Source organism: Lepidothrix coronata, unplaced genomic scaffold, assembly GCF_001604755.1.
Source record: "Lepidothrix coronata isolate B3197 unplaced genomic scaffold, Lepidothrix_coronata-1.0 Scaffold57, whole genome shotgun sequence".
In the NCBI taxonomy this organism is placed as follows: Eukaryota; Metazoa; Chordata; class Aves; order Passeriformes; family Pipridae; genus Lepidothrix; species Lepidothrix coronata.
Genome location: NW_016690237.1, coordinates 4,669,924 through 4,685,845, shown reverse-complemented (window position 1 = coordinate 4,685,845; position 15,922 = coordinate 4,669,924). Strand labels below are relative to the sequence as shown.

Genomic DNA, 15,922 nt, shown 5'->3' with positions numbered 1-15,922 from the left:
TGTAAATATTACAGGCCAGGCATACCACATTTTTATTGAATTATACAGGAGAATTTTTACTATGCCTGCTCATACTGCAGACGATGACAAACATTGCTGTAACTCCTGTACCTCCCACTGCAAAGACATCCTTCATCTCCATTACAAAATATGTTTTAAGAGCTGTAAAAATACAAATATTTCACTCTTCTGAACATATTTACAGTGAGGTACTTGGAGGTTTTTAAAGTCAGTTCTCTCAAACTCACTACAAAAAAAAGATCTAAAATCTTTTTTTCACATGCAGAACAAAATGTCTTCCTTCCCAGCCAGGCTCACAGAAGAGGATGTGAGGGCCGATCCCCTTCACACAAGTCCTTTTATACCCAGACACCCAAAGGCTGGGCAGATAATGCAAATGGTCAGCCACATAACATCTTCACAGCAGGAGGTGAACCTAAATAATCACATTCACCCAATTTTTGCTATTTACAGGGAAGAGATACATCCTGTACCAAAAATATTCCCCAGGGCAAAAATTAACTGAGACAGTACTTCCAGTAAAAGCACAAAGCCTTTCCTCCATACAGGCTTTGTACTGGTTTAGCCTCATCTGGGCTGCAGAGCAGTGAATTTAGAGCACTGCTGCGACACACTGTTTGCTAAGCCACATCCCTAACCCATAGTCCAATGCTAAAGGTATGTCATATGCCTATTGGTATCCCATAAAAGTGTTCCAAGTCTAGACAGCACCAAACACAAAGCCAGATTAACAGTATATAAAAGCTGAAAAGGTTAAAATCCCAACAGTTTAGAAGAAAACTACAAAAATACAGATGAAGCTTGTTACAACTTTCCAATGGTATGGTCCTACTTCTTGTCTCCTCAGAGAGAGCTCAGACTCTTGCTCTTCCTAATATCTTTTGAGCTCTTTATAAGTATATATGCAATTTTCTAAAGCAAAATGGGAAAAAAAGTGAAGCAAAGCAAGAATTTTTACCCCAGGGCATAACAATGACATGTAGATGACACACATTTTTCACACCAATGCACTTGACCCTTGAGGAGGTGCAAAGACACCTGCTGTCAGCCTGTCTGGCATCAGTGCTGGGACAATGTCCTGTGCATGGACCTTTCCTTGAGGGTATTAGGCACTGTGAAAACAGGTTTGATAAAGACAAGGGACCGAGATTGGGTCTGCAGAGATGATTTCAGTTTCCAGAGCATTCAGTCTTTCCTGTCTCATCCCAAGACATCTCCTCCACAGGAATCTGACTGAGCCTCTGCTCCAGCACAGAACAAGTTCCCTCCCACTAGCTCTCACCTTCTGCTCCCTTGCAAGAGGCTCTACACTACCCATTGCCTTTTCTGCACAGTGGCTTCCTGACTGTTTCCCCAACTCCCTGTGCCAGGAAGATGAAAGCCCTGACCAACCAAGGACAGTGTTCAGCTTCCCAGCCAAAGCTCTGGGCTGTGCTCCCCTCCTCCCTTACCCCCACAATCCGGTGATCTGATGCTGATCTTATCAAGGAACTGCATGTGTTTGGGAAGGAGGGGAGAGGTTCAGCCCCAGATACACATATCAGCTTCATCTGCCTCTCTGCTTCCCTGCAAACAGTAAGTTCCTTGTCTCTAAGTTTCTTACTCAGTCACTCTAGCACCTTTGTGTCTCAATCACAAGATCACTCTGCACCCTGCAGGCATCTGCCTGTCAAATGCCTGGCTCACTCTCCTCTCACTTCTGAGGCTGGTTTCCTTATGGAACCATCATCCCTGGCTCTGAGGCTCCTACCAGCTTCTCCATCCCCCCTTCAGTTTCAACCAGTTGTGACTAAGTTACAAATTTCTTTCTACAAGTTATGTGGAAGTCGGTGACCAAGCAGAAGGAAAGTACCAATCACATCCCCACCAGGAGGGGTAATTCTCATCTCTGTTAAACATCAGTAAACTTGCAAGTAAGAGATCAGTCAAGAACTGCCTCACTGCAAAAGAATGTTCAATCAGTGCCCAACAGAGACTCCAGCCCCCAAAATAAGCACTCAGTTCTTGAGCATTATGTGGTGTCTAAGCATTTCCAAACTCTGATTGAGACATCTCCTACAGTTCAGACACACCTAATGCCTCTCTTCATCCTCACTACCCATCCCAGCTCTGCTCCGATACTTACTTTCTTATTAATTTTCTGATATTTAATAATATATGCTACATTCATAGTTTAATTCTGTTTGAAAGACTTTCAATCAGCAAACTCAAATGTTTTGCAATCAAGGTTTCTGCCATCCTAATGGTTCCCAACTAAGAGTCCTGTTCACCATCCCTCCAATCAACTCTTCACAGTCTACTTTTCATAGGACAGAAACTTTTCATAGGGATCATGGAGGACTGAAGCAACGAGCCTGGACTGTGGAGAGACTGGAGGAGCCTGAAGTGAGATGCAGTGCCCATCTCCACCCCAGCTCAGAGGCAGCCACAAGGAGCAGTTGGGACATTGGTGCCCAGTCCCAATGCTGGTGCATTTGCCTGCACACAGTACCTCCCACCATGACTCAGGGTTGTGATTCCAGCAGAAAGAACTGCTCAGTCTCGATTTGGGACATGCCTGGTATAGGAATATCTTCAGCAAGTAAAGCATAAAAGGTGGTTTACAAACTGCAGTCCTTAACAGGCTTCTGACTTGACCTATCATAGGAATATTCCATGGGTGGCAAAGGTGCAGCCACCACTGACAAAAAGGCAGCATCTTGCCTGCATTCATTTTCAAAATGTGATAACACCAGAGCCTTTATGAATGAAATTGCTGTCATTTTTGACATTAACAAAATCCTAAGATTTTGTCTTATCATTGCCAGAAACATGTAAACTGTTTTATCTGGCATTACAAGGAGAAATAAATCAGCCTCAGGCAAATACTTGGCATGGAAGCTCTTAGCCCAAACATTAAAAGTTTGGCTAAGTAATGAGGAACTGAAAATTAAGTAATATCTACTGCTAGTGCTCCCAGACCCACCTATAATGCCCACAAGGAAGAAGTGGACTGTATTAACTGTGTCAAAAAAGATAAAGCAATGCGTCTTTCCAGGAAAGGCAAGCTCTTAGTTTCTCAGCAGATTAAAGAAAAGAAAAAGGAAAAAAGGAGACAATCCATATTCAAGGACTGTGAGAACAACAACCAGATCTTGGTAGGTTCAGAACATCACTGAACAGGCTGTAAAACCTCCTTAAGAACAGATCCACTTTCTGAATCAATGTCGTGCTGCTACATGGTGAACACAGAAGGCTCAGACTAGTTCCTTGGAAAATGTGTCAGTTAAAAAAAGAAAATACAATCCATAACAGAGGTTTGATTTTACACTAAAATATATCAGAGCATTCATAATTGGGTCTAGTTAAAAAAAAAACCCAACCTTTTGTTTCCTAAAAATATGCTCAGCAACTATCTGGTTATTTAAGCTGGCACAATGATGAGTTATCCCATCCACAATCCTAAAATAAGACAGTCAGTCACAGCTTTCTAATTTAATAGGATGTACTCTTAGAAGTAAAATATTTTGGTTTGCAATTTGTATAAAAATATTTTTACCTAAAAGCTATGAAAGGATTAGGTAAAAAAAACATGGCTCACTTCTGCCTTTCAGAAAAGCCAATGGCAAGTGTTCCACACACTTAAGTAGAACCAGTTGGGTTTCCTAATCCATCAATAGCTGAATTTTGTATCTGTCTTCCACTGATAAAACATTCGCATTCAGGACATAAAAGCAAATGGGTCAAGAACCTGCAGCTTGTGGAGCCTGAGATATGTCCCTTTTCAAAAAGTGTTCGATATCACAGACACAGAAAAAGCTTTGGAAATATTCAGAAAGACAAAGACAGTTTCAAACAAAATTCAGGATTTTCTTGAATGAAATCCTTACTGTTTGCAAGCCAGAAGTAGTCTAAAGTTGCTCTTCTAACTTATTAGTTCTTCTAATAAACAATAAAGCTTTTTTAAGAAATCTGATATCTTTGTATAGGATTGTAGTGGGTTTCTGTGGCTGGGTTTTGGTAATGAGGGGGGCTACAGGGGTGGCTTCTGTTAGAAGCTGCTAGAAGCTTCCCCTGTCCAGTGCAGCCAATGCCAGCCAGCTCCAGGATGGGCTTCCTGCCGCTGGCCAAGGCTGAGCCAATCAAGAGTGATAGTAATGCCTCTGTGATAACATATTTAAGAACAGAAGCCATTGCACAGAAAGAATTCCAGCCAGGAAAGAGCAGAGTGAGAACATGTGAACAACAATGTAGACACTAAGGTCAGTGCAGAAGGAGGGGCAGGAGGTGCTCCGGGCACCGGAGCTGAGGCCCTTGCGGCCTTTGTTCCGGCCCTGGTTGGGGCGGTTTTGCCCTTGCGGCCCTTGGGGGCCCTTCGGGTTGCGGGGCCCCCTTTGCGGCCCTTGGGGGACCCCTTGTTGGGGCGGTTGGCCCCTTGAGGGGGGTTGGGTTCCCTTGGGGGGCCCAGGTTGGGGCGGGTTCTTGCGGGGGCCTTGCGGCTGTTGGGGGGGGAGGCTCCTGTTGGGGTGGTTTTTGCCGGGGCGGGCTTTTTGGCCCTTTTGGGGGCCCCCCTTTGTTCCCCTTTGTTGAGGGCTTGTCCCTCTTGGGGATTTGCCCCTTGGGCCGGCGTTTTGGGAGGACTTTTTGCCCAGGGGTTGGCTTTCCGTGGGGGGGTTCCTTCAGGGCTTTTTTCCCTTGGGGGGGCCCCGTTGGGGGCGGGGAAGGGCTTCTTTTTCTTGGGCGGCGGCGGAACCACCACTTGCCCCCACCCCCCTTTCCCGTTCCCCTTGCCCCCTTGGGGGGGGGGGGGGGGACCTTGGAGGAAGGGGGGGTTGGGGGGAGGTTTTTTTTAGGTTTTTTTTCTTTTTCCTTTTTTGGTTTTTTTCTTTTTGTTATTAATTTTAGTTCTTTTCCCCCTTTCAGTTTTTTTTTGCCCTTGAGGGCATTCGTTACTTGCCTTTTCCCGGTTTTTCCTTCTTGATTCTTTTGGTTTTTTTTTCTCTCCTCTGTCCAGTTGCAGAGGGAAAGTAGGTACCTGGCATCCAGCCAGTGTTAACCCACTACAAGGACACATATCATTCTGGCAGATAACAATGTTATTCAAATACAGTAAAATCTCTGGCTGATGACTGCTGCTAAAAGTCCAGGCACTGGGTAAATGCTGGCATTGCACAACCCTCAGTTGATCTGAACGAGCCAGATACTGTCAGCAGTATCATGATGCTCTGACACATGTGCCCAGCAAGTTACTTGCAGTACCCAAGGCACCTAATACCTGTGAAGAGCAGAGTGTTATCAGCCAGCATCCCCATCTCTCTTATAAAGATGACCTCTTCTGAAAAATCTGAGAAAATGACACGTCATAGACTGAACTTCTTAAAAAATATCACTCTGAGTTTCTTCTCGTTTTAGAACATGTTGATGCTGCATGTTAGCGTCCTTATGAATCTTCTAGTTTTTCCCATCATCCATGGAAGATCCATTTTAAGGCAACCTTTTCACCAGCTCAAATTACCTTTTCCAGCTTGAACCGTCCCCCAAAGGCCCAGCTCTCCCATGATGTCTAGTACTTATCATCCATTATATACAGGTAAAGGGCCACTTGCTCTTCTGCTCATCCTCTCTTTCTCCCTGTCCCTCTATACCTTTTCCATCACAGCTTTGCTTAAGTGTTACTTTAATTTGTCTCTGAGGAAGGATAAAGATGAAACATGATGTTGTAAGTAAAACACTGGAAGAAGATTAATGAGATACCATATCCTGAGTTCACCACAGCCTTCCTGCGTGGCTGGAGGAGAAGCATTAATTTTGATGAAATCCAAGTTTCAATAGAGTCAACTCCAACCCTCCTCGCTAACTTTCCCTCAAAGCCTTCCCCAGTGAATTTCCACATCTCTGAGGTTTCTCTCATCTTCGTCGTAACAGTCAGGCTACAGCTGCTACAGAGAAGGGAGCTGACCCTTACCTAATCCAGTGGGACAGGACCTTTTCATATATCCCACTGGGATAATTTCAAGCAATTTAACTATTATTAAATCCATCTCATCAATAAGACCTGTGAGTAGGTAAGTCTCTATAAAATTGTTTGCGTCTGATATATGCCCTTATTCCTAGCCCTCAAATCTCACACTTCTTCTGAAGATCTGATCCTGCAAATACTCAAACACAAGAATAGTTTAATATATAATCAACCATGACAGCATCCATGGGACTATTCAGAGGGCTCCTGGCAAAGGATTATGGCTGACCTGCACATGGCTGAACTGTGTGCAGGTAACGCAAAAAATATACATATATTTCACATACTTAGTTATTGAAACAGCTTTTATTGTGCCCTAAGAACTAAAGAGGGCTTATAGAAACTTATTGATTCTATCAAAAGACTGATAATTTCTCAGATGATCCACAAAGTACAAAATATAATTGTCTAAAATAGCCAGCAGTTCAGAAATACTGATTTTAAATTGGCTTAGATAGGCTTAAACATATTTTAACTGTAATCTTTCTGCAATAGGCTAATAATAGCCTGAAATCTTTAAGTTGATATTTCATTGTTAATGAGTTTAGACAGGGCATGTTTGGTATCCATAGGTATTCTGGTATCACTAAATATCTAGTGATTTTGGTGTTAGCTCTCTTGGTCTTAAGATAATTAAGTATTGTAAACAGTGTATAAGAAAAAACATAAACTATAAGGTGCTGAGAAACATTTCTAGCACACAGAGAAAATGACTGGCTTCAAGTTAGGAAAAAACCTCTCTGGCATGAACAGTAATTATTGCTCATGGAATTTTACAAACTGTTTTACTATCTGTCCCTTTTGCAACCACAAGAGGAGAGCAGACTTTCTAATGCATTTTAACAGCAATGTCATTTTTATGAATGTATTAAATAATTATACTAGGGTACATGCTGTAATTTGCTGAATGCTCTTCAGCTGTAAAAAGACACAGTTCTTTTCAAAAACAGAACTAAAAATTAGCACCCAATTGCTAATTAGTGGACTAGAAGACATATTCTTCTAACCTTCTGTCAGATTAAGCTTTCTGAACTGCTTGTATTGCATCCAATTCAACCATTTAGCTTACTTCTTGTTTTCTACAGAAAATGGATTTGTTTTCTGTGTCACAGTATTTTTCTCTTTTTAGTGCTAGCACATTATATTAAAAAAACCAAGTTTATGTAATACTCTATCTGCATTTTTAATGTGTTTTGTTTATTTTAAAAACCAAGAGCTGAGCATGCACATTACTGATGCAGAAAGCATAGCAATGGAAAAACAGGCCCTTATTTGTCATCTGAAATAATATGTGCATTCAACCAAATTTTTCCTTTTAAATTAGAAATTACAAAGTTAAATGTATATGCTAAAATAAGCTATAACAAAAAGAGGAGGTGACTCTAGTGCACTAATTTCCATTAAGTAGAATACCTAAATCTTCTTGAAATTTTTGTGGGACTTGAGTGTTTAGTTCTGGGAGAATACTCTGAAACTCAGAATTTTAGTATTAATTTAATTTCCAACTATATCCTTGAGTTCAACAAGGGATGGAGAGCAAGTAATGGAGATACATTCCTTAAAAAAAAAGGAAAACTGCTGAGTTTCATAACAATCTTATGTCGGACATTGATTATTTATATAGTACAGTAATTCATGCCAAATCACTTGTCTTTAATAATATTTCAATGTTAATGTCATAGTTTGCATTACTGTAAAATGTAGGAACTTTCATAATTCATCTTCAAATGTTTGGCTTTTTGACAGGTTCACACAAGCCCACAACAAATATCATACACCTTCACATACATACAGGATATGTATTCATGGAGATAATGCGAGGAACGATCACTAACATATTAACATCATTATACCGATCAATATAAAAGATTTAGATTTAAAGGAATTAAATTATTCTAATATATTGTGAAAAAAATGCAATGTAACAGTTCTTAGCTTTTTTACACTAAATATAACAAAAGTGTACAGTCCTTAATAGTAAAATGCTTTGTTTCATGAAGACAGAGAGGAAAATTTTTATTAGTTTGACAATGGTCTGATTCAGAAGTAGTGAGATTCACACAAAGTCTGAGTTTCAAAACATAATGGAGACTCTGCATTACCCCAACAGCTTTTAGGTCAGATTCTTAAAGGCATATGGCTGCCTACAAATGCACTGTGTAGCTGTCTGGCCCACAAGCTCTTCCCCATATGCTAAAATTAAAAATAACTCTTCATATCAAGAATCTTAGAGCTTTGAGATCAGTAATAAATAAAAAAGTACAAGGTGACACTAAGAAACCTACTATTCTAAATGCACACTCTGAAGCATAGGAAAATCAGTCACGCCATTATGAGATGTCTTGAAAGACATCTGACAGTCATGCAAAATGACTTCCCCAGATAACACAGTTTTCTGACCATGTACACTTTCACTGACAACATACCCAACGACTCATTCCCATGAGACATTTCAATATTGCAATGGTGAGGTTTTGAGTGAGTAGTGCTTCCAGCTCTGCTGTCCACGATGGACTGAATCATCCTCCTTAGTGCATTGCGTTACAGTAGAAAAAATGACAAAAAAAAAAGGAAAGAGGAAGGGAAAGGGAAAAGGAAAACCCAACCAGATAGCCCCAATGTCAGCATTTGTCTTGGTTGTGCTTAACACTGGTGGTTTTTGCATCAGGCCATTTCTCCTCCATTAGGTATGTTTATTTTCCTCTTTTGTACCAAGAAAACATTCGGGCTTTCATTATGAAACTAGTAACAAAATTAAATGCTACAGATTAATTACAAAAGCAAATAAAAAGGACCATTAAAAAAAAAGAAAAGATGCAGGAAAGACCTTTCAGAAGTGGGCTGGTGACTTGCCAGGTAATGGTTGGAGACTAACCTAATTATATGGGATTCTTTACAGCAGCTTTAGTGTGCTTGCTTCTGTGATTCTGTTAAAGATTCAGCGAACAGCAGATTTGGACCATTCATTTCATTGTAGCTTCTAAGAGGATTTTCTCAAACAGATTTCTCTTGCCAACTGTATTTGGTAATCAAGAGTAAGTGAAATCAAATGCCCTTCTTGGAAGTCATGAAAACACAGACTGAATCAGGCAAACTTTAGTCTCAAACTTCTTTCTTAAAAGAAGCTTTGGGCTTACACTCTTTGGTCTCATAGCACATTAGGCCCATTAGGAGACCTATTTTCATATAACTTTGTTTCTTGAATAAGAAGACATATTTAACTGCAATTTGCTTCCATCCCACTTCAGCAGCAGCTAGGATAGAGCAAAAGCCTTTCTTCTAGAGGGCTTCCAGTCTCATCATTTCTCCCCCAAATGACTTCCAAGCCCCTGCTGACAGTTCTGGCTTTGCTTATGCTGAAAACTAGTGGAGGGCAGGGGATGCCTGATGGGAACATAGATCTCAAAACCCATTTTTCCACAAAATGCTGTTTTTTCAAATAGTAAAATTAGTCACGTAAATCTGGAAAGATTTTGTAACCAGGCCTAAATGTCCATTACCTCTAATTACTGCACAATTAAAATAATAATAGTAGGCTTTTTTGACTAATCAAATAAAAATGAACACTTAGTTGAACATTTCATGAATGTTTCATATCAATCAGCAAATAAAAAACACTTGAATTTTTATTGCAATATTTACTTGTGTTACTAAGAGTTCTTTAAGGCACCAACAAATGTAACAAACCCGTTCATTTACAGCATGTTTGTTCTCTGAGATGTCTTAATAAAATATATGCAAATGATTGGGAAAACAAGAACGGCAGTGTGCAACAGCAGAAAAATTCTAAAAGAAGCCTAAATTTTTGCTGGCGGGTTTTTCCCCTAGTCAAATAGACAGGTGAAAATTCTCCTTTAGGAAACTGCATGCAGAGCATGCACGGTTTCTGAAAGAAAATTATTGTATGGGCTGGTTTCCAAAAATATTGGGGCTGTAAAACAAAATTAGATGGCAAGTATGTGAGTAATAAAAGTTAAAATCCCTAAGAGTAATGAGATTCATTTGATAATTGTATGAATGCAAGATAAATATTGTCCTTTTAATTTGTGCTCTGACCACTGAGGATACAGCTTTATGGACAACTTTGCAGTAGCACTTTGATCTATGCAGTGACTTCTCTGAGAGTGCTGAATAATTTAGTAGGTTATATTTCCGATGCATTAAAACCCCAACCCAGCTCATCCGACAGCCACAGTAAACAAGTGTTCATACAGAAAAAATATAAGGGGAGAGAAAATAAATAAAGGTGAAAGAATCACAGAATATGCCAAGTTGGAAGGGACCCACAAGGATAATTGAGCCCAACTCCTGGCCCTGCACAGGAACATCCCCAAGAATCACACCGCATGCCTGAGAGCATTGTCCAAATGCTTCTTCAACTCTGTCAGGCTTGGTGCTGTGACCACTTCCTTGAGGATCCTGTTCCAGAACCCAATCACCCTCTGGGTGAAGAATCTCTTTCTAATATACAATGTAAACCTCCTCTGACACAACTTCAGGCCATTCCCTCAGGTCCTGTCATTGGTCACCATAAAGATCAGTGCCTGTAGCTCTTCTTCCCCTCACAAGGAAGTTACAGACTGCAGTGAGGTCTTCTCTCTGTCTCCTCCAGGCTGAACAGACCAAGTGCCCTCAGCTGCTCCTCATACGGCTTCCCCTCAAGGCCCTTCACCATCTTTGTTGCCCTCCTTTGGACACTCCCCGATAGCTTAATATCTTTCTTACGTTATGGTGTCCAAAACTGCACACAATATTCAAGGTGAGGCCGCCCCAGTGCAGAGCAGAGCGGGACAATCCCCTCCCTCGACAGGCTGATGATGCTTTGCCTGATGACCCCCAGGACATGGTTGGCCCTCCTGGCTGCCAGGGCACTGCTGACTCATATTCAGCTTGCCATCGACCAGGATCCCCAGATACCTTTCCACAGCACTACTTTCCAGCATCTCATTCCCCAGTCTGTACGTACATCCAGGGTTGCCCCATCCCAGGTGCAGAATTGGGCACTTTTCCTTGTTGAACTTCATATGGTTGGTTTTTACCCAGTCCTCCAATTGGCATAAAGTACAGCTTCCCTTTCCTTTTTTACTTTTATTCCAGATTCTTGGATTCTTGTGTAGTTGCATGATTTTTAGTGCTAGAGAGCTAAAAAAGTACAGCAAAGGAACCAGATTTGCAATAACATCATGAGCAGCTGTGACACTGAAGTGTTCAGTCTGCTCGTTTGACTCTCTCTGCAAAAAATGCAATTTAACTCCTAAGAAGACATCCCTGCTACTGCAATCCTATTGTAACCTGCTGCATGTTTCAGATAACCTATCTGAAATGTGAAGTGATAGATGAGAGCTCCATTTTGTGACATCTTCCCCTGCAGATATGTGAATAAAAAAAAAACAGAACTCACCATTATTCACCAGGACATGGAGTGGACAATTCTTTGCTCTAAACCGCTGCACAAATTGCCGTATAGACTTCATGGAAGCCAAATCACAGTATAAAAACTCCACTGGGAGAGAAGAGGAGATGAACAAAAACAGAGTTAAGTCAGTTACAATGATATAAAAACACACTTATATACATCAACAAGGACTCCTGTGATAATGTCACCAGTATAGTAAAGGATTTAAAAATAAACCAGGCTTTTCAAAATCATAGATGAAGCTGGTCTCAGAAGGTTTCTTCTTTCCCCATTCTCCGCTCATTTCTATCTTTAAACTGTTGATTCTTCACAGAGCAAATATGGGGAATTTTGCATCCAGGAGGTGAAGAGGGTGTCAAATGGAGCAAATATGTCCCAGTCCTACAGTTTTTTCTACTGCTACCATTTAGGGAGAGGGGCTATATTTCTGCAGCACTGAGATGATCACGACATGGCAGCTGGAAATTAAATAGGGAGGGAAGGCATGTCAGACACCAAAGTGTTTCCTTGTGTTTATGATACCAATATACTGCTCTTTGTTTTTTCACAGATTATCTTCTGAGTATATATGCTAGGAATAGTTTAAAAACAAAAGTTTATTAGGCTCGTAGGAAAGATGAGCAACAGGGTGCCCATATGGTGAATCAACTGATCACTGATAGCAAACACAAGGATTATAAGTATTGCTCCTGTGAGCATCCAGGGACAGTTGGTGTCCAGGTCACCTGGGAGCAACAGCCAGTCACGTAAATGCTATTTAAGCAATGGCAGTGTGATTTAAGAGGAACATACCTCACATGGATACCGTGGGCAGCACCCTGCTTACACTGCTGGTGTCGGTCAAGGGGCAGGGTGCTGGCAACCTGACTACACCAACGATCTTGCTCAAGAGGCACGGTGTCAGTGTCTCAAAATATATTTGATACCAATATGTTTTTATTTCCAAGAAAACATGTCTCTAACAAGCATCCTTTTGTTCAAAGCGTTTGTCAATCATTGACCTTCCCTAGAAGGCTATAAAATTAATTAAATAAAATAAAAAAAGATTACTAAAATTCCCCAGTAACTTTAAACCCATCAGGTCTGAAAATTGTCCTCCTGTTGCAGTTGGGCAGCTTTCAACCCCTGACTCTCACAGCACTGCCTCAGCAGTTGCCTTGCCTTACATAACCATCCATGACTTCAAAACCACTTACAGGGTTTTGAAGTGAAAACAAGCAGCACCCCCCCCCCAACAGCAGCAGCTATCCCCACACAAATAATCCAAATTCTTTAGAAACTCTGCAAAGGGGAAAAAGGAAGAAAATTATGACCTTGTTCAACTATTTTAACTTTAATATTTAAAGTACATATTGCATGACTGGCTTTTGGTTTGTTTCAGCTAACTATGTTTGAAGCAAGAAAATGTGAGCCTCTAGCACAGACATTCATCTCTCCAATGGTTTGCTACATGTCACTGTGGGAACGCAAGTCAGCTACTTCTTGTCAGCTCCACCCTGGCGGGACCCAGTACATTAGGACTCTGAGGTGGACTTGCTTGAACCTCTTCCAGAAAGTCAATTTTCTAAGGAAGACCAAAACTTGAGAAAGTCAGACAGTACTGAGTGATCTGCAGTGACTAAGTCCAGCAGAGAGAAAGGCAAAGGCTTGTACAAAGCATAATACCCTTGCTCACTGTGTCCTTGCAGGGTAAGCTCTTACTGTCCTGTTTGATTTCAACAAACTCCCAGATTTCCCAAGCTGTGGAAACCTCTGTACAGATGCCCAGTCTCCAGGATGGTTTTGGCCACCACATCAAAGGACTGGGGTTCCAGTGTTTTCCCTGCTCCCCTCTGCCCTCCCTTCTCCTGCCCCCAGGCTGCTGCCCTGTGCTCCAGGCCCTTCCTACAACATGGTTTCCCCCACCTCTTCTTATGAAAGAATCAGCCTTGAAAAGAAGAGGAAATTAAAGATATATAGTTCTTCAAAAATGTTAAAGAATGCCTTTCTGATAGGAAGATCAAACTGTTGGGTAAATAGGCTCCAGTAAGAGACTTTTTCTCTTGCTCTTTTTCCTGGTTCAGGGATGTTGCCCAAACTGTTTCATCCTGTCCCTACCAAGGCTCTGAGCTATAATGCCTCTTTATAGCATGTCAGTACAATAAGAAATTAGGAAGGCCTGCAGGTACAACAGCAAGATAAATGAAAAAAGACAATCACAACTGTTATTTAATTCCTTTACAGAACAGTTCCTTTAGTTCCCTAACGTTATATATTTTGAACCTAGACAGTATTAGTCTTCTGAAACTGTCTTAGTGAATGTATATAAATTTCTCAGTGGCCTTGTCCATTAAAAACCAACCAAACAACAACACTTAGATTCCAGTTATGAGACAGTGTAAATACAGTTTTTCAAAGTGGCTCTAAAGTCATACCATTCCAACACTGATCCATGAATAGAAATGGGCAATTTATTGAGCTCTCTGCAGACCTTTAGGAGGGCTGCAATTTTGTTTAATTTCACTGATACCCTGCACCTGGAGATGGTAAGGAAATGCAAAAGTTATCAATTCCTGTAAAAGAAGACAGTTGCTCAGGCTATTCCTTTTGTGACCTGGCAGCTCTATAAAACCACTGTAATTGCTCAGATACACAAAACCGGGTCCTACTTGTTAGTAACTAGTGCAACAACGAGCGGAGTGAAGACCTAGGTGAAGCTTTATGCTTTACTTCTCAAGGCAGCTCATCAAGGAAAGAGATTAGGAAAAGCATGATCAGCTTCTTATGAGACAACCATTCACACTGCCAATGGAGGAGTCACTTTTAATACAAAAATATTCATTTTGGTACAGGAGGCATTAGACTTTCATTAGCTGCAGTATTTTGTGTCATGGTGCAGGGTTCAAACACTTCTTCATCACCTATATGGACTCTGACAACATTATTGACTCCCCTGGATTTTACAAATGCCACTATATATGCAAGGAAAACAGGCCTCTGGGAACATTCACTAAGCTAAACTTTAATCCCTTCCCTTACCTGACCTTGAAATTGTCCTTCTCTGCATTGCCAACAACAGTGGTGGTTAGATAACCTGTGTGCCAAGGTGAGTGCTTTTCAGTCTGACCAGTGCAGTCTCATCCTTCCTGGGAATTAACTTTTTGCTAAGTTGTCTGATCTTGCCTCCCTTAATTTTGCAGTTTTGCAGAGCAAATGCTGTCCTTCATTATGACTGTACAATGCCCAGACTAATGGCATACTAGGCCAAGGCTATCATTATTAAACTTATTTATTTGCTTATATGGGAAGTGTGCCATCATATTCACTATTTGTAAAGCACTTGCCATCAAAAGATCAGAACATGCTTTGGAAAGGAAAACAAACAAGCAAGTCAACCCCCAAACTTTTCTTTTTGCTCACAGGGCAGAAACACTAATGGCCAGACTCCTTGTTGGTGTTCATTCATGCATGGAGGCTCTCTGCCAGGGAGGCGGATTTACTGGTGCGAGCACTGCAGCGACTGAGGTGTTGATCCACCAGAGAAAGAGTGCCAAAATGTGTCTCCAAATTGTGTGCTGACTCAGAGGTAGGGCTTTGAATAGAAAATAAGGTTCTTCTTTGTCCACGGTGAAATATTTGTTTGTTGGTTTGTTTGTTTGTTTTTAATCAATGTACTGAAGAATTACAAAGTGAGAAGCTAAGGACAATGAAAAGTTTCCAGAAAAGTTTAAAGCATGCACAAATATACTAAGCATACCAAATTTTTAGATGCCTTAATTAATAAAGACCAATGTTTCATAATGTGAGCAAATGACCAAACTTGATTGTGAACTAGCAATCTGATTTGAACTACTTTATGGAAACAATAATAGCAAAAGGTTTTCCATATAGGATAGCTATGAGCAAAAAGAAGATGTGCAATAACAGCAGGAAAACTGAACAACTCCAAAATTCTTATCTTTTACCACAATAGTGGTCATTCTGCTTTAGAGTTTAATAATATAATAAGTTTTTAAAGCTAAGTTGTTCCTTTCATTTTCTGCATGTTAGTTAGCACAAAAATGAGGAGTAGAAGCTACATACAAAATAAGCTACATACAGAATATCTGCAGCTAATGCTACCGAAATACTCAAATTTCTAACTCTATCCATTTTATCTCTCCTCCTATACTACTTGCTTTCAGCTACTTGTATAGTGACAGACATGGCCATATTTCTTTCTTCTACTGGAAGTGTTCTGTGTTCTTAACTAAATAATCTTTCCAATGAAAGTGAGTACCTCCATAATTGCCAGACACTGGCTAAAATTCTAACTCTTAAAAATATTTTTCTATTCTTTTATTGTAATCTGATGACTCAGTTATCAAAAAGTTATTAGCTAATGAAATACAGAAGGAGCACAATCTTCCAAAAGACAGCTAGAGTTACTTATGCCATTAACCACACATGAATAGATATGTATATCATGGGTATAACATGTAGTTGAGTGGTGCAGCACCTTTTCAGCG

At 40.6% G+C, this 15,922-nt stretch overlaps 1 protein-coding gene across 3 annotated transcripts in view; it reads right to left on the bottom strand.

Moving 5' to 3' along the window:
- Positions 1-15,922, bottom strand: part of DHRSX (dehydrogenase/reductase X-linked) — a 205,655-nt gene that overhangs the window by 50,797 nt on the left and 138,936 nt on the right. For all 3 annotated transcript variants that reach the window (XM_017816637.1, XM_017816635.1, XM_017816636.1), the window contains one exon: positions 11,421-11,522. In XM_017816637.1, the coding sequence (XP_017672126.1) occupies positions 11,421-11,522 (102 nt within the window). The remainder of the gene's footprint in view (positions 1-11,420; positions 11,523-15,922) is intronic.